At 46.6% G+C, this 23,140-nt stretch overlaps 1 protein-coding gene across 1 annotated transcript in view; it reads left to right on the top strand.

Moving 5' to 3' along the window:
* The first annotated feature begins 1,665 nt into the window (after positions 1–1,665).
* The window catches only part of LOC147617566 (uncharacterized), an 84,554-nt gene continuing 63,079 nt past the window's right edge, over positions 1,666–23,140 (top strand). The window contains exons 1-2 of the mRNA XM_086775850.1: positions 1,666–2,014; positions 2,794–3,370. Coding sequence (XP_086631976.1) covers positions 1,885–2,014; positions 2,794–3,370 — 707 coding nt within the window. The 5' untranslated portion in view covers positions 1,666–1,884. The remainder of the gene's footprint in view (positions 2,015–2,793; positions 3,371–23,140) is intronic.

Here is a 23,140-nt window from a genome sequence, read left to right on the forward strand (position 1 = left end):
AAAGTCCCCATTCACATGTGCATCACAAACATGCCTCGTGCATACTTTTAATAATCTAGCATGAAATGTAGTGGGTCATGACTTGGTAATGTTGCATACACTTTTTGACATTATTGATCTTTTATTCAATGGACAAATTAGTTGGCTAGCCCTTCACACTCTATATAATAGAGATGTTTTACTGAATTTTTTAAAGCAATGTATGATCAATTGGCTAGCTACGTCGTGTGGAGATGATTGCCAGACTCGAGCTATGAAAGTACTCTCTCTCTCTCTAGGCTAGCTTCACACATATCCAATGGGCATGGCTTGCATGTGACATGGCAAATTCATGAAATTGTTGAGTTTGTTATTCAAAATCCTCATTCATTCTATCGCCCGACTATAATGTCCCACAATTTGTGCCACAAAACAACTCTCTCTCTCTCTCTCTCTCTCACTCACACACACACACACACACACACACACACACACACACACACACACAAGTTGCTTAGGGTGGCTTCACATATATTTGGTGGCGGACACAGATTGAACGTGAGCATGGGAATCCTCGATCGATAAAAAGGTTGAGTTGGTCAACCATTAATGATATTCCTTAAGCCTATGTCCAACCTTCACACCACAAACTCAAGGCAACCACTTTGAAAATGTGAGGGCAATTTTAACTTGTCAAAAAAATGGGATTTAAATTCTCCAAACTAACTAAGAGGCCCATTTCTTGCTTGTGATATTCCAAAAAGCATTGAACAATCATTCTTTCACCCTTTGTATTGACAACCGCTTCATTGGAGTAGGGTTAAAATTTAAGTTGTCCAAACTAACCAAGAGGCCCATTTCTTACTTGTGATATTCCAAAAAACATTGAACAATCATTCTTTCACCCTTTGTATTGACAACCGCTTCATTGGAGCAGGGTTGAAATTTAAATGTCTACCCTAAGCCTAAATTTGAAGGCTTAAAATAACCCTTGACCTTCAACATGGAAATTTTGAAGCCCACTACTAAGTAAAGTTCGCCTTTGTTCATACCCAATTTTTGGCATTAGACTTCTTTTGAAGGTTAAAATGGTTGTGATGACCACTTTTTCATTTAGCACATGACGATCATCGTCACCAATCGATATGGGAAGGTAAATACGCATGGATAGCTAGTTATTTCTCCCACTCTATGTGTGGGGGTGTGTGGGGGTTTATGGAGGGGGCCATACTTTATTATGTAGTGAGTGTTTATAGTCCATGAGTGACTAGTGTCAAAACTTGGACTTAAGGTCTTTGTACTTGTGTTTTATCATTGATTGATGATAGGGAGGGGCAAAATCACTCACGTTTGAAGCTATCCGTCCGAAAGCCCTTTAGACCTTGAAGCTACACTTTGGATGAGCTCGTGAAAGGTGCAGCTCTAGTGTGTGGAATATTTTTTCAACCAATCAATTATTTCTTAAAAAAGGTGCTAAGGAAATCTTTGGCATGTTTGAGTGGGTGAGGTTTTTTTAAAAAAGGAACTGTAATTATATTTATAAACTATCCAACCACATATACCGTTCTCTACCTCTTAGCTATGTATGTACTACGTATATAATACACATATCATTCTCTCTAAGCACACCCTGGATTAAGGTCCGGGTTTCATTTCAACCCCGGTTAAGATTGGGGAAACGGATTCTCCACCTGCTCACACAGCCAGCAGGAGTCAGGACTATCAAAAGCTGTTCTGAGCATTCGTGCTTTCTGCCAGAGAGGAAAACGCAGGAAGAAAGAAGAAGAAGAAGAGAAAAGAGTCGAAGAGCTCTCTCGCTTATCCGGCTATGGCGTTCCGAGGCTCTCTACGGCTGCTTTTGTTGTTGGTTGGCATTGGTTCTTCCATCAGCCTCACCTGCCTTTAATGTCGTGCCTTCTCCTCCCATTTCCTTTCACCTACCCTACTTTCCCTTCTGGAACAATGTCTTCTTTACATGGTTTGCCCTCGCAGCATTGCAGCTCCGTATCCACCATAACCAGACCTTTGGCCTCCGGTAAGATCGATCTTTCTATCTCTCTGCGTTTCTTCGCCATAGCTAGCATCTCGTTCATGTTTTTCTGGCCCTTTCTTCTGCTGTTCTCTTGCTTGAGGTTTCCTCGCCTGCATTACTTCGCGTAACTGGCCGATGGATACGGAGCAGTTCTTGCGCAATGTAGGTTGCGGAGGCCCCTGCGCACCTCGCCGTTTCTTCATTTTTCTGCACGAACTCCCCTCCCCCGTTCCAAGCTCTGCTTCGCCATGTTCCAGTTCCAGCAGTGTGTCCAAGCTCTCGGATTTTGATCGGCACTGATTTCTTCGCGATGAAATGCTCATGAGCTAAATTAAGGAAACACTCTTTGTAACCGGGGCCATTAAATGTTTGTCTGTCCGCTTCCTTTTTCTGTTTCACCGCCTGTCCCGCAATCCTCTCTGTCTGGCGTTCTTGTGTCTGCGGCATCTCATTCATCTTCGTGGTGCCTTTTGTGGCATTCTATCTCATTCATCTTTATGGTGCCTTTTTCTGGCATTCTTCCTTTTTGAGCAGGGAGTACACCGATAGCTTCTCCACGGTTCTTTTGCATGCGACTTCCTGTTCAGGGTTTCAAAGCAGAAGGGACTCTAACCATTACTGCTGTGTTTTTGGGTTATCAGCAGCTCATTTGTCTTTATGGTGTAGCCATTTGTGCTTAGGGTTATATTTCTTAGGATTATCTGTAGCTTATCCCCTTTTGTTCCTTCTAAGGGTTACCATTTTCTGTGTTTTTTCTAATGTGATTTGCACTGTTTGGTCAGGCCCAACTTGTCTTCTGAATTCATTACTTAGATTCAGCTCTCCTGGAGAAAAGGCGTTCTTTGGCATCACACTCTCCTCTCCCAGACATGGAGGTGGGCTTCTGAAGTCAGGTTTTACGCCTCTGCTCTCATTTGGAAGCATAGTGAGTGCGAGTCTTGGTGGACAGTCCTCCTGGCGTGGTGTCTGCAAGAACCTCCGCATGGCGAGGTTATCTCTTGGGGCAACTAAAAACAACACATCCTCATCCACAAGTCATACTCCAGATGAAGACGCACAAACGAAGAACCCTACCGCTAAAGCAAGATCTCCCAAAGTGGCTTTTTTTGATGTTGATGGCACCATAACTCGAACCAATGTGGTGCTTGCTTACTACACTCATCGCATTACTGAACTGTCCCTCATTGTCAAACTCCTCTGGGTGCCTTGGTTTGCCATCACCTGCATCTTCTATCTCATCATTGACTCTGTTAACCGGGCAGTCTTCAACAGGATATTCTACTTGAGCTACAGGGGAAGGCCAGTTCAATGCAAGACACAAATGGCAGATCTGATCTACAAAAACTACTACCGTCCCAGGTAAGAGACAGCTTTACTCACTGATCAATGTTACTCTGGTGAAGAGGCAATTAGTCATCCATACCCAACGAGGTTTGCTCCACTTTCACCACATATTGCAGTCCACTTGCATAGCTGAGATTTTTTGTTTGTCAATTTGTCTATGCAACAAGTAGTCAAGCAAAGCTCTGATTGTCTTCAAGTTGTTCCCTGTAATTATTGGTGTTGAGATTGTCAGTCAACTTTATTTCACTGCAGATTTTTTGATGTGATTCCGTTATTTAGCATCACACATGTTTGGTCTGTGTCTTTTCTCCACTGAACAAAATGTAGGTTGTCTGATGGCATAACACAACATAACAAGTATTGATGGCCTCTCTTGTTTCTTTAGAGGCTACCAACAAACGGAGCTCTACTTCAGCTTTTCTCCTTAGTTGGGCAGCAAGTGCTGTAGTGAACATTTTGGCACTGCTCAACATGATTATTCAGGGCACATCATCTTCAAACTGCACTAGAGTAGAAAGAACTTGAGCTGTCTGAGACCATCTCTTCTACCCATTGGCTGCCCTTGATTTTCAAACTTCAGACGGCATAATACATATTACTGTCCTGCCCTCTGCCATGAAATGAACATTGGCACCAAGCATTGTCCATGCTCTTGATTCAGGGTTTGGGTTCCTTTCTCTCACAAGAAAAGATTTCAATTCACTAGGAAGTAGGATTTAGGCGATGTCTGTCTGCCATACTCTTGATTCAGGGTTTGGGTTTCTTTCTCTCACAAGAAAAGATTTTGATTCAGTAGGGGAGTAGGTTTCACGTGACTATCAACTATGAGATGGTTTTGAAGTTAGTAACATTAAGCAAGGGTAGCCATGAGTTCTTTTTTAGATACTTGTTGAAGCCTGGTTCATGCACACCTCTATTTTTATTATCTGAAATGTCCTCTTGTACAACATGGCCAGATGCATCGACCATAGTTCCTCCAAAATGGCAAATATCAACGAACAAAGTCAGATCTATTGAGAAAATGATACTTCTAATGGTTGTAATGTTTTTTCTCAATATAATGACTCCTTCCTCTGTTTTCAGCGTGACTGTGATAAATCCAAGGAAACTGAAGTATTCGAGCAGCCTTTTAATAAAGAGATGACGTTAGTGGGGATGTCGTAGTATCTAGTCCATACTATGCATAATGGAGTTGATGGTTTATTGTCTTGTGGATGACTACAATGAGGTTATAAATTGCACTTTCTTACAAGGTGAGTTTGGGCATGTTCTTGGATTCATCTAGGTATATCTTTATGCTGTATTAGTGGACTTGCAAATTTCACATTGTGGAGTTTTCGTCCAAGTTGCAGCCAGTTGATATTGTGTTAATTCATTCTATCTTTAGTAGTGCATATGCCCTATCAACTACCATTTGTTGTAATAATTCTTTCTATTGTTATAAACCTTAGTGCTAGGCTTCATTATGGCTTAGTCTACCCTTTATCTTTGGAGCTCTGACAGAAACTCAAGACAAAGACCTTTGTATGAATGTATGCTCTTATGGAATGAAAATACACCTTCCTTCAAACCAAGAAGTTCTAATTTCTTGCCTATTTATAGTTTATGGTCTGTAGCCCATTAGACGTAGGCAAAACCCCTCTTTGATTAGGCGTGGAACCATTAGATCCTTAGTCATAGACATAGAAATTCTCAAACTTCTATCTCCATGCAAAATCGAGGGCACCTCTTTGTACATTAGGGACAAGTTTTTGCATTGGTTGTTGCATGCGCGGAAGTCTTACTCTACTGTTCCACAACCCTAAGCTTGATTAAGAACAAGATGTTGGAGGAGAGAGAAGAAGAGCGAGATAGTTGTGTAGGCATATGCTCACTTATGGTAGTGCTATGTGTGAACAGGGCTTAACCAAGGGCACTTTTTTCCCATGTGGTTTTTCCCCTTGGACATCAAGTGTGAAAGGACACATATAATATTTTGTAGTTCTATATTATATGGATGTGGCACACATGCAAGGGTTGACTTGCATTTTGTGGATACCACACTTTTGGCTCTCTCTCTCTCTCTCTCTCTCTCTCTCTCTCTCTCTCTCTCTCTCTCTCTCATTTCTGTGTGTGAGCTTCTCTACCCTGCACCTAACCCTAATGTGCAGGTTTGTGTGTGTGAGTGTGTGAGTCCAACACCCAACATTTGGTATCAGAGCTGGGAGCTGGGAGCTGGCCCTGATATTCTGCTGCTGGAAAAATTCCTGCAAAATTCCGTCGCCACTGTGGTTCCGTCCGTCGAATTCCGTCGTCGTTGTGTTTCCGTCTGTCGGATTCCGTTGCCGGATTATCTGGTTCCGTCGGAGCTCCTCCGTCCAGCCACCAGGAACGGGCGGCACTAGTGGGGAGCCCACCACCACCGCCCAGCTCGCGGGCGGCACCGCCGTTCCCAGCCGGCGGCCACAGCAACGTGCGTGGCTCCGTTCATGTGCCCGTCGCGGTTCTGGTCCTCCGTCAGAGCCCCCAGCGGGTCGACGTCAACACCTCCTCCGCAGCACCCGTCGGCCAGCGTCGTTCGACCGCTTTCGGCCACGCCTCTCCGTTCCAGACGCCTTGCGCTCCGTCACAGCAGCCGACGTCTCCGCTCAGGCCGTCTGGACCCGCTGGCCGTCTCTGCTCCGTCTCGACCTCCATCGCCGACTCCAGTCGCCTCTGCTGTTCGCACCAGCCTTAACAAGCTGCAAGCGGGTGTTTGCTCGCTCGACACCTGCAGACAGCTGGGCCCCGTCACCTTCACGTCGTGCTGCTCGCCCGACGCCTAAGCGCCGTGCTGCTTCCGCCGTTCTGCTCGCACGACGCCTGCACACCTCCCACTTGCTCGACTACTCAACATTCCACCTGCTCGACTCAACATTCCGCCTGCTCGACCCTCCAACATTTGGTTCGATTCCCTCCAACATTTGGTTCGACTCCCTCCAACGTCTCCACCTGCAACGACTGGCCACCTGCAACGACACCTTGCCTGAAGGTATTTTTTTGTACAAATTTCTAGGTCAAATACAAAATCTGCAGCCATTGCAGGGCAGGTCATATGCCGATTTTGCAGACAATGAATACTGTGCAAGTCAGATTGAAAAGAAAATTGCAGATGAAATTTGGGGGTTTTTGAAATTGAGGTCAAAATTAGCAAATTGAACCTCTCTAATTTGCAGAAATTTGGGGGTTTTCAAAATTGAGGACAAAATTGGCAAATTGAATCTCTTATATTTGCAGAAATTTGGGGCTTTTCTGAAAATTGGCCAATTAGATGCAATTGAAGCGATTGGAGTGCATAAAAATTGGGGATTTTCTGATTGGAGCATGTAATTGGGCATTACAGCTGTGATTTGTCGCGTATGTATACACATTGGGTGTAATTGGACAATTTGGTGCAGGTTTACACTTGCTTTGGTTTGCAGGCATACATTTGCACAGGACATTTGGTTGCCTGGCAGTGCACATTGGTGCTTGGTTTGCTTGCAGTTATACTTTGTTGACATGGCACAGAATGCTACAGATGTATTTGGTGTGCTCTTAGGAGGACAAGCTGGATGGATCTAACTACTCCCTCTGGAGTTTTATGATCCGTAATTTGCTGGTAGCCAAAGGGCTTTGGGGCATCGTGTGTGGTGATGACACACGCCCACATACCATTCAGCCAGCCACGCCTCAAAGGGGAGGTGCTCAAAGAGCTCCTGATGTAGATCCTGCTCCCACACAAGAGCAGAAGAGATGGGACTCTAGAGATGCACAGGCCATGTCATTGATAGCCCTTTCAGTGAAAAGGACTATTATTCCGCACATTCGTTCATGCAAGACATCGAAGCTTGCATGGGACACATTGGAAGCAATGTATCAGGTACGCAACGAGGCAAGAGTTGCCTACTTGAAGAGGCAATTGGATCTTCTTTCTATGGATGAGGGTGACTCTATGGCAGATCATCTCACCAAAGTGAAAGATTTGCAGGAACAATTGCTCAACATTGATGAGGTTATCCCAGACAGACAGATGGTCACCAACACTCTTCATTCTTTACCGCCTTCCTACTTGGGCTTTCACACCTCTCTCAACCTCTCGATGAGAGGAGGTGGTGATCCCGTCACTTTTGAAGAGCTCGTGGGTTTACTCTTGCAGGAAGAGCAAACAAGAGCAAACATATCGAGCAACCGTGGTGGAGAAAAGGCATTTACAGCCAAGGATAAGGGTAAAGCAAAGAGCTTTAAGCATGGGGGACAACAGTCTAGCAAGGCTGGTCATGAACAGCCCTCTTCTAGTGGTGAAAAGTCTGACAAAGGGGATGCAAACAAGCCCAAGAAGAAGGGAAAATGTCACTACTGCCATAAGCCTGGACACTACATCAGTGAATGTAGGAAAAGGATTGCAAAAGAGAAAAAGAAAGAAGCAGGCAATGCAGTAGCAGATTCTTCGCATGACAAAGCACAGCAATCAGCTAATGTAATCCAGGAAGAGTACACTTTTTTGGTCACATGCACTAGTGACACACCAGGTGCTTCAGACACTGATATGTCTTGCATTGCATCTGACAGACAGAATGCATCATGGTATTTTGATAGTGGTGCTTCGAGCCACATCACTTCATGCAAAGATGTATTTCAGCACTTGGTTTATGCTTCAAATGGCCGCACTGTATCATGTGCAGATCATACCACATATCCAGTAAAGGGAATTGGTAATGTCATACTTATTTTGCAGCCAATGGTGCCAATATATGTATGAAAAATGTATTGTATGTTCCAGGGATAAAGAAAAATCTGCTCTCCGTCTCAGCCATAAACAACCAAGGTTTAAAGGTTGAATTTGAAGATGGGAAGTGTTTGGTAAAAGACCCATCAAAGGGTTATGAAATAGTCACTTCTGGAACACGATACAAAGGCTTGTATAAGCTGGACAGCTATGACAAGCGCACTTATGATGCAAATACAGTGGCTGCCCACACTCGTGCTATGCATGATGCAGAGCTATGGCATGCTCGTTTTGGGCATGTAAATTTTCAGAGTTTGATGCTTTTGCAGAAGCATCATATGGTTGATAATATGCCGCCTCTTGAGTCTCCACCAAGACATGTTTGTGAGGGGTGTATTTTGGGAAAGATGCAACGAAAACCATTCCCCAAAGATGGAGCTGTTAGAGCTGAAAGTAAATTACAGCTCATACACAGTGATGTATGTGGTCCAATGCGGACACCATCCATAGGGGGGCATCTTTACTTCGTCACATTCATTGATGACTACTCAAGGTTTGCTTGGGCTTACCCTTTGACAGCAAAAGAAGATGTGTTTACATGCTTTCGACACTTTGTAGCAATGGCTGAAAATATGTGTGCATGTAAAGTCCAAACACTCCGCTCAGATAGAGGTGGAGAATACATGTCAAATGCATTCAAGGACTATATGCTTCAAAAGGGCATCAAACACCAATGTACTTTGCCTTATACACCGCAGCAGAATGGTGTAGCTGAAAGGAAAAATAGATCTCTCATGGAGATGGCAAGATGCATGGTGAAAGCACAAAAGTTGCCTCACAAATTTTGGATGGAAGCTATAATGTGTGCAACTCATGTGTTGAACAGGTGTCCAACAAAAGCTTTGAAAACCAAAACACCATTTGAGGCTTGGTATAGCCGAAAGCCAACAGTGGATTATATGCGTACATTTGGGTGTTTGGCATATGCACATGTGCCAGAACAACTCCGAACAAAGCTAGATGACAAAGCAATTAAATGCATTTTTGTGGGCTACAGCAATGAAAGCAAAGGATACCGTCTTTATAATCCAACTACACGAAGGATTTTTGTAAGTAGAGATGTGGTATTTGCTGAAAATTCAGAACAGCCCATGGTCAGCTTGTATAAAAGCAATGATACAGGCTTACAGGACATGTTTGATGGACTTTTACCCATTGCAATTAGGGGGGATTCAGATCAGCCAGCCCCTACACAAGAAAATCCACATGTAGAACATGTGGACCAACTAGCCATTCAGCCCCCTTCTATGGAAGAAGTGGAAGATCTTGTCAGGGAAGAGCAAACAGCCATAGACACAGCCAAGTCAGTGCCAAGATGGTTGCTGAAAACTTTGCAAGAAAGCAAACTTGCAGCTCCACTCACAGGTAGAACAAGGGCTAGTTCCAGCCATGCTTTGAATGTACATCGTGGGGAGTCTGCATTCGCAATGGGTGGTCTCTTTGATTCAGAAGAGCCTTCTTCTTATGAAGAAGCACATGAGAATGAGCATTGGTTGCAAGCTATGCAAGCTGAAATTTCTTCTATCATGAAGAACAATACATGGGATCTTGTGGAATTGCCTAAAGGCAAGCATGTAATTGGCACAAAGTGGGTGTACAAAGTCAAAAGAAAGTCTGATGGTACTATTGACAGGTACAAAGCAAGACTTGTGGCTAAAGGCTACTCCCAGAAAAAGGGAATAGATTATGAAGAGACTTTTGCTCCTACTTCGAGAATGACCACAATAAGATCTGTGATTGCATTGGCTGCCCATAAAGGATGGAAAGTGCATCAAATGGATATCAAAACTGCATTCTTAAATGGGGATTTACAGGAGGAAGTATATGTAAATCAGCCCATTGGTTTTGTAGTTCCTGGTGAGGAACATAAAGTATGCAGGTTGCACAAAGCATTGTATGGGTTAAAACAAGCTCCAAGAGCTTGGTATGATAAGATACATGCTCATCTAACCAGCCAAGGTTATGAGAATAGTCCAGCTGAAAGCACATTGTATGTGAAGAAAACCGATGCCGATATTCCCATAGTGATCTTGTATGTAGATGACATGCTCATTACAGGTACTAGCAAAGCACAAATTTCAGATTTCAAATCTGATTTGAAAGCTGAATTTGATATGTCAGATTTGGGGCCTTTACACTACTATCTCGGCATACAGTTTATGCATACAGATGATGGCATTGTTATGCAGCAAACTAAGTACATAAAAAGTTTGCTAAAAAGGTTTCACATGGATGAATGTAAGCCCATTTCTACTCCGGTAGAACCAGGTATACGGCTTACTATGCATGATATTGGAGAGCCTTTTGACGCCGGTCTTTATAGCCAGGCAGTGATGAGATGCCTCATTTACTTGTGTAACACGAGGCCAGACATATCTTTTGGGGTGTCTTTGTTGAGCAAATTCATGCAGAGCCTAGGCACAAAGCAATGGCAAGCAGTCAAACGCATTTTTCGATATCTTAAGGGTACCCTGGATCTTGGTTTGTTCTATCCCAGGGGGGGCAGCTTGCAGCTTTATGCATACAGTGATTCAGATCGGGCTGGTGATTATGATACCAGGCAATCCACCAGTGGGAATTGTTTTTTTCTGGGCAGTTCATGCATATCTTGGTTGAGTAAAAAGCAACCCACTGTTGCTACATCTACTTGTGAGGCTGAGTACAGGGCAGTCTTTACAGCTACAGTAGATTGTGTATGGTTGAGGAGACTATTGGCTGATCTTCGTGAGTGTCAGCAGACACCCACCACCATTCTCAGTGATAGCCAGAGCGCTACGGCCGTGGCACGAAATCCAGTATTTCATGCACGTACCAAGCACATAGAGATTCATTATCACTATGTCAGAGAAAGGCTACATGCAGGGGAGATCAGTTTATCTTATTGCCCTACACAGGATAATGTTGCAGATCTATTCACAAAGGCTTTACCTCGAGAAAAGTTTGAAGCTTTCCGCAAAGCTTTGGGCTTACTCTCATACAGAGAGTGATCTGCTACCTTGTACAGGTTCACACATGGATTTCTTGTACTCCAAACTCACTCTGGTTGGCCTTGATAAACAACTCATTGTCCTGCAAGAGTTGCAAAACATGTGCCACATCTCGGTCATGCTGCTTTGCAGCCCCTGAGAAGATAAGAATGTCATCTAAGAAGATGAAGACGCATTTGCCAATGAGATCCCAAAAAACCCGAGACATCATTTTGTTGAACGTCACTGGTGCATTGGTGAGACCAAAGGACATCACCACAAATTCGTAGTGGCCACGCTCGGTCCTAAAGGCCGCTTTTGGAATGTCCGCCTCGAAGATCCGAACCCGATGGTAGCCACTCTTAAGATCTATCTTAGAATTTTTTTTTGCACCATTGAGTTGTTCGAGGATGTACTCTATTCTGGGCATGGGAAATCTATTCTTCACTGCTAGCTTATTGAGCGGCCTGTAATGTAATCCACACAAAAGCGTGCGGACTTATCTTTATTCTGGACATTTAGAATGGGATTGGCAAAAGCTGAGAAAGATGGCTGGATAAATCCGAATCGAGTAATAGGGCCAACTGTTAATCCAGCTCGCTCTCCAATGCCTTAGAAAGGCGGTAGGGAAACTTGCTTGGAGGTTCTGAACCAAGAACCAACTCTATGCGATGGTCCTCAGGTCTACTAGGTGGAAGAGTGGTGGGAAGTTGTCTCGTAGCATGGTGTTGCTGTATTAAGACAAAAGACCAACCATCCGTTGCTCCCCTGTGGGTGCTACTTGAACTGTCACGTGCATCCCGCACTTGGATGCCACGTAGACATTTCTGTACAGAAGGTGCAGGACCTGGGATGGTGAACTGGTCCCATGTGAGCCCAGTCCGGGACGAGTCAGCCAGGGATCCATCTCAGTCGTCCGAGGTCAGGTGTGCATTGTCCTGCACATGAGTCCAAGGTCAGGTGTGCAATGTCCTGCACAAGAAGCAGTGCCAGTCCGCGCTGTGAGTCTCCCTCTGGAATGATGTCAGATGTGCTGTGTATCTGGTTTGCAACTGGATGCCAGACATCTGTAGGCATGTAGGTTTGCATGTAGAGATGGGGCCAGGCCATGGGGCTACCCCAATGCAAGGATTTGCAGCTTGCATACTTAGTTTGGGCATGGGGGAGGTGTAGAACCACCCCCAAGGCAAGGATTTGCAGCTTGCATACTTAGTTTGGGCATGGGGGAGGTGTAGAACCACCCCCAAGGGGCCAGGAGGGCCCAAGCCTTGCCCACCAGCCAAGGCAAGGGCTGGGAGGGGCTGTCGGCCAGCAGTACTACTGCTGGACAGGCAGCCGACCAGGTCTAGTACCCTACCCTCCTAGTCGGCCAGGTGTAGGGAGCTGTCCCACACCTCTGCGCAGCATGCCCAGCAGCCAGGGTGCTGCCCAGAAGCATGCGCAGGCTGGACAGTGTTTAACATAGTGTGAAAACACTTTAATAATTAAATTCAGTCGTGGAGCTCCCTGAAGCCAGCCGACTGCATAAAGTAGAGGGTATAAATACCCAAGACATAAATCATTTCACTCATCTCATAATTCACCAAGAGCATCAAGCATTCAAGGGCCAGGACAGCCAAGGGTTTGCTAAAGCTAAGGGGTGAAGGACTGAAGGTCAAGGGCAGGTTTTCCAGCCAAGAAAAGGTCAAGTACTTTGTATTTGTTTCAGATTTACATCATTCTAATAAAGCAAATACACCATCCGTGGTGGGGGCCCTACAGAGGGTAATTGGGACCCAATACTGTGTCCTTCTCCATCTCCCCCTTCTCTCTCTATTTTTCTGCACATCGTCTTTCAGTTTGTGCGTTAATTCCGTCGCGAAAAGAGTGCTGTTTTTTGAGTTTTGAAGTACCGATCCTTCTCCGAAGCTTCCGCATATTACAGTGGTATCAGAGCTCACTTCAAGGACAAAGATTCAGCAAAGAAAACCAGAATTTTTTTTCGCTAGTGTGGTTGGTTTTTAGACGCCGGTGGACTACCCCTTTCGGAGTGACTCCTGTCCCTCGAAGGACGGTTGGTTTTTAGCCTCCGGAAGCCTCCGGAAGTCTCCCACACAGATAGTGGATGGTCAGATTGCGTTCCGGAAAGGAACTGCATTTTCCCGCTATGGCGAGCTTTGGCGACGAGAGAGAACCAGAACCATGGGACCAGAGTGCACCAAGCAGCCCAGCTAGGGCACCCGGCTTGAGTGTACAAGACATGTTCCAGCAGATGATGCGAGCAATCGCAGACCAGACAACCAAGTTGGATGAGCAGAAGGCGCGGATTTTGGCTCTGGAGGAGCGTTCTCGCTCTCCAGCGTCGCGTTTTCCATCTCCTCCTCCCTCTCCTTCCGTATCCCAGATACCAGATCCTCGTCACAGGGACCCTCTCGCAGGGTCACAGCCGCAGCCAAGCTCCTTGCTTGAGATGCAGATGCGTGCATTGGAGATTCGACAACGAGAAGACGAAGCCATGCGACGAGTGGAACACGAGCGTTACCTCCGAGCTTTGGACGCCAGATTGACACCGGCGGCGCCCTCGAATCATTTTCTCGAGAAAATGAATTTCAGTAAGTATAATGGTAAACTCGATCCCACTACTCTGTATTCATGGTTACATCAATTTGAAGCTTACTTTGCCGCAGTTAGGAAATCAGATATTGACAAAGTGATCTTAGCCAGTTGATATTTGGAAGGTGAGGCCATTCCTTGGTGGACTCAGTGGGCTCATGCCCACACCAGATCAGGTATGGCAGCTTATGGGTGGGACGAGTTCGTCCGTGACCTTAAGCAGCGGTTTTTACCGCCCCACTACCTTGAGCGACTCGAAGACGAGTTCAGGGGTGCGCGTCAGAATGCGCAACCAAACCTTCAGTTTGCCAATAGAATTTCGACCTTGTGTCTACAATTAGGCTTATCTGATGCGGACAAGAAAGGGCAGTTTTTGTATGGCCTGGACATGCACATCCAATGGGAGGTGCGTATGTTTAGACCAGCCACCTTTGAGGACGCACTCTCGCTTGCGCAGAGTGCAGAAATGAAACACAATGCTGGCAAGCCCAAGACTTCCCGGCCGGCTTCTCCTAAGGCTAACGCCTCGGGGGGCAAAAGCCAGAACCAGACGGGGTCTTCCCCAGGACAGAGCCCGGGAGCCTCTGGCTCCAAGAACTCGAACAATGCGTCCAAGCTTACTCCAGACCAGAAAGCGGAGGCAGGCAAGACAGGTGGCAAGTTGAGTGCTGAGGAGCTTTCTCAGTACAGGAAGGAGGGTAGATGTTACTTTTGTCACACAAAAGGACATACTTCTCGGGATTGTCCGAAGAAGCCTCCAAAGGCCGCCGCCGCCTCCACAGCTTCCGTGGTGAGCACAGCTCCCACACAGACCCCAGTGGCTACCCCTAGTTCTTCAACCCCCGGTGCTTCAGTTGGAGCAATTATTAGCCGGGAGCTCGAAGATAAGCAGAAGGGCGTCCATGACCAGGAGTATGAGCGCAACGAATTGCTCAAGTCCTTTGTCTACATAGGTGGCCAGAGAGTCGTTGTCTTGTTTGACAGCGGCAGCACGGAGGATGTGATCACGGAAGAGGCCGCTAGGCGTGCCCGTTTCGAGCTGACTCCGGTGGACAAGCAGGTTGAGGGTTTTAGCACAGGTATGACAACGAGCGTCAAGTATGAAGCTCTAGGTGCTAAGTTAGTAATTCAGGGCATAGAGTTTGTGCGTGACTTTATGGTTGCCCCTCTTGTAGGAGCAGACATAATTTTGGGTATCCAATGGTTTCACAAGTTCCTTCCTGATGTCAAGTGGGACAAGCACACGTTCCAGATTGATCGGAATGTGTCAAACACCCCGGTGACCATTAAGTGTGAGCCAGGTATTCCAAACTTTCCGCTCATAAGCCACTTGCAGGCTAAGCGAGCAGTCAGGAAAGGCGCACAGTGTGCGATGATTTACGTCCAGACAGCCCAGACGGTGGCCAGTGCTTCCGAGAAGTACTCGGTTCTCCATGAAAAGTTCCAGAAGATTTTTCTTCGGGACAGTCTCCCTCCCCAGCTTCCCCCGTCCAGACCGGAGGATCACAAGATTGACCTCCTCCCAGGCTCGGAACCCCCGAGCAAGTTCCCGTATCGCCTTTCTAAGGCAATGGAATCGGAGTTGGACCGCCAACTCCAAGAATTGTTGCAAGCTGGCTTCATCCGCCCCAGCGTGTCGCCATTTGCAGCACCGATCTTATTTGTCAAGAAGAAAGATGGGTCTTCTCGGTTGTGTGTCGATTATCGTGCACTCAACAAGCTGACTATCAAGAGCCGATTCCCGATGCCTCGAATTGACTATATTCTCGAGAGGCTGAATGGAGCTAAGGTGTTCTCTAAATTGGATTTAAAGAGTGGGTACCACCAGGTTCGGATTGTTGAGGGGGACATCCCCAAGACAGCTTTCCGTACAGAACGGACCCACTATGAATTTGTGGTCATGCCATTTGGTTTGACGAACGCCCCAGCTACATTTAACCGCATGATGATGCGTATTTTCCGGGAGTTGATTGGAGTGTGTGTGTTCATATTTCTGGACGAATACTCATATTTTCAGCTACAGTTGAGCAGCATGACATTGATGTGGAGAAAGTCCTTAAGTTGCTGGAAAGCAACGAGCTCTATGTCAATGAAAAGAAGTCGGAATTTTATCTGTTCCAGGTACATTACTTGGGATATATAATTAGTGCCGAAGGCATTCGACTTGATCCGGCTAAAGTGGCCGAGATTGTTAACCGGGAAGTACCTCAGACCGCTTATGACATTAGATCATTTGTGGGTATATGCCAGGCATATTCCACCCACATTGACAAATTTTCTGATCTCTCGGCAGACCTCACCGATCTGCTAAAGGGAGTGAAAACAAGGAGGCAAAAGATTCGAATGACTCCACGAGCGTTGGAGGCATTCCAGAACCTCAAGGTGGCTTTGTCAGAAGCGCCTTGTTTAGCCCTTGCCTCGTGGGACGAACCATTTCAGGTGATCACCGATGCGAGTAACATCGCAATTGGAGGTGTATTGCAACAGAATGGTCATCCAGTAGCTTACATGTCTCGTAAGTTACTGCCCGCCGAAAAGAACTACTCAGTCTATGATCGTGAACTCCTAGCAGTCATTCAGGCCTTGAAACATTGGAAACATTTCCTGTATGGCCGTGACTTCGAGGTTTGCACTGACCATCAGGCATTGCGCTGGATTCAGACGATGCCAAGTGCACAGTGGAGTGATCGACAACACCGCTGGAGTCAGATATTCCAGCAGTTCGGTGGCATGATTGAGTACCTTCCAGGAAAGGCCAATCCAGTGGCCGATGCTTTGAGCAGGAAGGGACAAGTATCTACGATTCAGACCACTAGACTAGACCTTGTTGGTACAGGACTAGAAGACATGAAGCACACGTACGCGGATTCCGAGGAATTCGGTACACAGTGGGAACAGGCATTGGATGCCACAGGACCATGCCATTTTCTGATACGCGATGGTTGGCTTTATTACAAAGGCCGACTGTGTGTCATGAAATCATTCCGGGCAGCTCTTCTCCATGATGCCCATGACGTCATTACAGGTGGTCATAGGGGCATGAATTCGACTCTGGAGAAATTAGAACGGCAATACTATTGGCCAAAGATGAGGCGTGATGTGTTTACATATGTACAACGCTGTGACATTTGTCAAAAGGTGAAAGCTCCTCGTGGAAAGAAGATAGGGTTGTTACAGCCTTTGCCAATTCCTGAGGGTCCTTTCCAAGACATTTCGATGGACTTTGTCACAAATCTGCCTCCTAGTCCGAGTAAGCGTAATACACAGTGTTTGACTATTGTTGACAGGTTCAGCAAATTTGTTATGCTTATTCCTTGCAGGGCCAATGTGACCGTCGAGGATGTTGCCGAGCTATTCATTCGGCATTGGTACCCGATTGGTGGGATTCCTAGGACCATAGTGTCAGACCGAGATGCCAAGTTTACCAGTCATTTTTGGAGGGCATTGTTTGATAATTTTGGTACTAAGTTGAATTTTTCCAGTGCATTCCACCCACAGACAGATGGCCAGACAGAGATATACAACCAGTTGGCCTTTGATGTGCTGAAGTGTTATGTCCACGATCAGCAAGGTAAGTGGGAATCGTTTTTGCCTTTAGTTCAAGCTGTTTTGAATGACTCTTTTTCTTTAGCTATTGGCAGGACTCCATATGAGGCAGCGTTTGGAAGGCCTTTCCAGTCGTTGTTAACCAGGACTTCGTCTTCAGTACCTGAGGCGAACAGAGTGACGGAGTCTTACCAGGAGATCCTAGAGTCCGTTAAAGACAGATTGGCTAAAGCGCAAGAGGCCTACACTTGACAGGCCAATAAAGACCGAAGGGACATGAAGTTTTCGGAAGGAGATTGGGTTTATCTTCGGATTATGAAGCAAAGATTGAAGCAGGTGGGCAAGCGATGCCCAAAGTTGTCTTTCAGGAGCTTCGGACCATTCCCCATCCGGAAAAAGATTAATGAGGTGTCTATGCAGTTAAAGCTACCTCCGAGTTGGACTATGCACGATGTATTTCATGTCAGTTGGTTGAAGCCATATGCAGGTCCACCCCCTTCAGAGGTCAAAGACGAAGTGGAACCAGACATCCTTGATGAAGCAGAAGTAATGGTTCCAGAACAGATCCTTCTGCATCGTTTCAAGCATGGCTCAGGCCGAAGACTACGACAGTTCCTCACGAAGTTTCAGGACCGAGGAACTCATGAAGCGGTATGGCTCGACAAAGAATTTTTCGAAGACTATCCAGCATTATTGACGGATTATTTGGAGGCTATGCAGCTTCCGTCAAGTTAAGCAGAAGGGGATGTCACGTGCATCCCGCACTTGGATGCCACGTAGACATTTCTGTACAGAAGGTGCAGGACCTGGGATGGTGAACTGGTCCCATGTGAGCCCAGTCCGGGACGAGTTAGCCAGGGATCCATCTCAGTCGTCCGAGGTCAGGTGTGCATTGTCCTGCACATGAGTCCAAGGTCAGGTGTGCAATGTCCTGCACAAGAAGCAGTGCCAGTCCGCGCCGTGAGTCTCCCTCTGGAATGATGTCAGATGTGCTGTGTATCTGGTTTGCAACTGGATGCCAGACATATGTAGGCATGTAGGTTTGCATGTAGAGATGGGGCCAGGCCATGGGGCTACCCTAGTGCAAGGATTTGCAGCTTGCATACTTAGTCTGGGCATGGGGGAGGTGTAGAACCACCCCCAAGGGGCCAGGAGGGCCCAAGCCTTGCCCACCAGCCAAGGCAAGGGCTGGGAGGGGCTGTCGGCCAGCAGTACTACTGCTGGACAGGCAGCCGACCAGGTCTAGTACCCTACTCTCCTAGTCGGCCAGGTGTAGGGAGCTGTCCCACACCTCTGCGCAGCATGCCCAGCAGCCAGGGTGCTGCCCAGAAGCATGCGCAGGCTGGACAGTGTTTAACATAGTGTGAAAACACTTTAATAATTAAATTCAGTCGTGGAGCTCCCTGAAGCCAGCCGACTGCATAAAGTAGAGGGTATAAATACCCAAGACATAAATCATTTCACTCATCTCATAATTCACCAAGAGCATCAAGCATTCAAGGGCCAGGACAGCCAAGGGTTTGCTAAAGCTAAGGGGTGAAGGACTGAAGGTCAAGGGCAGGTTTTCCAGCCAAGAAAAGGTCAAGTACTTTGTATTTGTTTCAGATTTACATCATTCTAATAAAGCAAATACACCATCCGTGGTGGGGGCCCTACAGAGGGTAATTGGGACCCAATACTGTGTCCTTCTCCATCTCCCCCTTCTCTCTCTATTTTTCTGCACATCGTCTTTCAGTTTGTGCGTTAATTCCGTCGCGAAAAGAGTGCTGTTTTCTGAGTTTTGAAGTACCGATCCTTCTCCGAAGCTTCCGCATATTACACTCTCCAATGCCTTAGAAAGGCGGTAGGGAAACTTGCTTGGAGGTTCTGAACCAAGAACCAATTCTATGCGATGGTCCTCAGGTCTACTAGGTGGAAGAGTGGTGGGAAGTTGTCTCGCAGCATGGTGTTGCTGTATTAAGACAAAAGACCAACCATCCGTTGCTCCCCTGTGGGTGCTACTTGAACTGCATTCATAGTAGCAGGGGAACCCCGTTTCCCCCATAGGGGAATGGTGGAACGCATTTCCCTATGGCCAACATGCAGGGAATGAGCGGAATGCTGCTACTGAACGGATGACAGGTGGAACGGCCAGTCTTGACACGCTCCCACCAAGAGGCGTCATCCGCCCGTAGCCTACACTCTTGGCCAGTGTTTGTACGGGGCTCTTGCATGGCGACAAACTCGTCGCTAAGGAAAAGCCCCCTCAAAGCACCGCTACAATACTTCAACCGGCCCAACATGAGAAAGTTGTAGGCAAACCGGGTGTCAGAATATTTGAGGTGAGAGAGACAGGACCTCTTGTTGAACTCATACCGAAGTCTTTGGTGGTTGAGGACAAAGGAGACCATGGTGTTGGCCTCCTCAATGAGCGGGCTGATCCATGGTAATGCCCCGATGTCCTTGAGGAGGTTGTTTAGGCAATGAGCCATACAAAAGGACACCGTGACATGTCCATACATACCTTGGAGAATAGCTCTCGCTGCCCTATTGGAAGGCTCCCCATCCGCTATAAAGCCCACTACATGCTTGGGGCCAACGATCTCCATGGTGGTAGCCCACTCTGCCCGCAAGCACATCCGTGCTCTTCCCGGTGCCGGATGCATCATGAGATGAGATGAAGTACATCTCTCTGTGGGAATATGCAACCATGCCATGAATACTCCTCTTGCGGGTGTCACTCCATCCATCCACAATGAGGGAGACTCCGTTCCTCTCCCATTGCCGCTTTGTGTTGTCAGCCGCTTGCTCTACAATGCGCTTCTCCTTCTCGAGCAATATAGTGCGCAAGCTCTCGGATGAGGGGGGCGTATAGGTTGAGCCATACTCCCCAATCTTCTTAACCATGACCTTGAAGTATTCCGACCTATTCAAGAAAGTAATTTACTAATGAGAAGGGGACTAGGATGATGAAAACATGAATGATAAATTGGCAATGATCGATTGCACTTACCTAGCCGCTTGAAAGGCAATGTGGTCATGGAAGAAGAAGCAGGTCACTGCCATATCCACCTCCTCCTTCAACTTGGGGTTCCGATTCTCCCCAAGTGTAGATTGTCGTTGTGGGCCACGTAATGGTTGAGAGGCCTTGGAGATGGAGGGTGCCGACGTCGTGGATGGAGTAACATTCTGACTTGATGGTGAAGGTGATGGTGTGCATGCCATGGTTGAAGATGGCTTGACACCTGAGCCTTGAGGAATGAGAGAGAGAGAGAGAGAGAGAGAGAGAGAGAGAGAGAGAGAGAGAGAGAGAGAGAGAGAGAGAGAGAGAGAGAAATGAAATGAAATGAAATGATATATTAACGTCTTCAAAAGGCCAAAATGACCTATGAGACCAAAAAGGTTACAACAATTGGTGGATTTGATACAATGTCTGTGTAAGAAAAGCTAAAAACAACTAACTGAAACTGAAATAACTATGAGGAAAAGTACGGTACTAAGAGAGAGAGAGAGAGAGGCCTAGAGCCTAGAGGCTTGGAAGTTGGAAGACTCAAGAGGCTTGAGAGAGAGAGAGAGAGAGAGAGTCTAGATAGTAGAGAGTAGGGCGGCGGCCTGCGGGCCTTGTGTGAGAGGCTTGGAACTTGGAAGCTAGAAGAAGCTTGAAAGCTTGAAAGTTGTGTGTGCTTGTAGCCTTGTAGAGGCTTGTTCTTATATAGATAGGCAAGAGAGAGAGAGGCAAGCCTCAAGGGCAAGAGAGAGAGAGAGGGCCAATCCTCCAGGCTCAAGGGCCAAGGCCCAAGCCATCCCCAAACGGCCAAGCCAAAAGCCATAAACGGCTAGAAACGGCGAATGAAACGGCGAACGAAACGCGTAGCGGCTCCCTGCCGTCCCCCCACAGAGCCGTCCCCCACCGGCGTCCCCGTTCCTGAAGGCGTCCCCATCCTTGTCCCCTGTGAGTGACGATCCCTAGGGGACGTCCATCCGTCCCCGTCGTCGGTTTGTCCCGTTTCGGCGTCCCTCCATTTGAGGCCCTCGTCCCTTCCGTCCCCTGTGACCATGAAACCAGGCTTTTCAACCATAAATAGTGTTTACCTGCAACAATTGAAGTCCAACAAGACACAATTCTCCTTGTACAGGCATACAAGGGTCAAGTGTCGAAAAACACTTACGATAATTTGCCAAAAAGCATGAACTTTGCAAAAATTGTCTTTGCCAAATTTGTCACGAAGTCAAAAGAAATAACTTGTCACCATATCCATAAGATATCTTAAGATATATCTCATATAGCTTGCTTATAAGCTCAATTTATAATCCACAATAATCCATATGAAAAGAATGTTGAACACGGGCATATAAAGCCAACTCCATACTTTGAGGATAAATTTTGTGAATCCAGAAATCCTTAGTTCAAGTTGTCTATTGCTCACATGACTGCTTCCATAAAACTATTGGTCAGTGTGGTCCCCACTTCTGATCTTTTCTCTTCCTTGTTGTTGGAAGGAAGCGTTTGCTTCTGAGAAAGCCTATGCTATGATACCACTGTAACCGATCGGTGACTCAGAATAGAAGATAAACACTTCATATATACAAATAGAGTATGAACACAACACTTTAAATATACAAAATTCAAATAGAGTATGAACACAACTGGAAGCCACAACAATTTAAAGACACCGCACTTAGCCGGACCCCCCCCCCCACCCAGGAACTTCTTTGTTTAGTAGAAGCTTTACAAGAACTCTAGGTGAGGGTGCACATAGCACCAGATTTTTCCAAAGAATACTAGAATATTGAGTAACCTTCCACAGAGCATAAACAAGATTCAGACCAAGCTCTCTTTCCAAAGCTTGGTCTCAATACCAATAGCTGTCCAAAAACTGTGTCTCAAAACAGTCCCGAATCAGCCCGCTCGTACGGCCAGAACTAATAGAGAGAAAACCATTGGTAGCTGTAGTCACATGTGTTGGCTGTTGTACTACTCCCTGTACAACTAATATACGGTTGTCAGTACAGCTAGCAGTCGGCTAGAATTGAGAAGAGAAACAATAGCCCCCTGTACGGCCAGTGCAGAAGAGTGGAAAAGCTGCCAGCCCTGTAAGTGTGCGCACACAAGCAAGGGAGAGAGAGAGTTAATCAGCTGCTGCCTGCCTTCTTCACTCAAGCGCAAGCCCTGTGCTTTTCATGCGCATGTCTTCAAGGACAACCCTCCTTCATTCTTTTCCCACGATTCAGCCTCCTCCTCTTAAAATGGAGTCGATCGGTTTAGAAAAGGGCTCTTGCTTTTCCCTTTTTGCCAAAAGTGGTGTGGCTGCCAAAATTATCCACTTTTTTAGCTTTTCCCAACTTGTTGCCAAAGCTTGGCCCTAGGCACCGCCTTTTGTCGAGGGATCCATGCCCAATTAATAGTATGTCCGGTAAACCTTTAATGATGTGTGAACACAATGACTAATAAACCATACAAGTCACTTAAATGATTAAAATCCCATGATGTTCTTGCTATGTGGCCAGCTTTCAAGCCAATCCTTGCCAGTGAATGCTTCAGCTTTCTTCTGTGGAAAATCCTCATTCTCACCTTGGTTTTGTTCTGTGTGTGGGCTTGCCCCAAAACACTAATCAAAATTGGTGAAGGGACCAAATGGTGACAATTGCTACTGGAAGGACTGTTTGGAGCATTGAGAGTTGGGCTAAATAGCCGCTTCTTGGGAGAGCGTGAACAGTGTTGCCTTGCCGAAAAAGGAGTAGTCGGGTCCCAATTTCGGCGCCGACTGGGCGCATGAGAGCTGGCCCTAGATGAGGGTGGGGACACGATCGCGGAGGGGGTTCGGGAGTCCGATCCGTAGCCAGAGAGTTAAGAACTAGGGACCGCTGTTAGGCTCCAATTGCACCATTCAGGCTGTAAGGTTTGTCATAGCTGTC

Source organism: Cibotium barometz, chromosome 36, assembly GCF_041138505.1.
Source record: "Cibotium barometz isolate CiBa-2024 chromosome 36, ASM4113850v1, whole genome shotgun sequence".
NCBI lineage: Eukaryota > Viridiplantae > Streptophyta > Polypodiopsida > Cyatheales > Cibotiaceae > Cibotium > Cibotium barometz.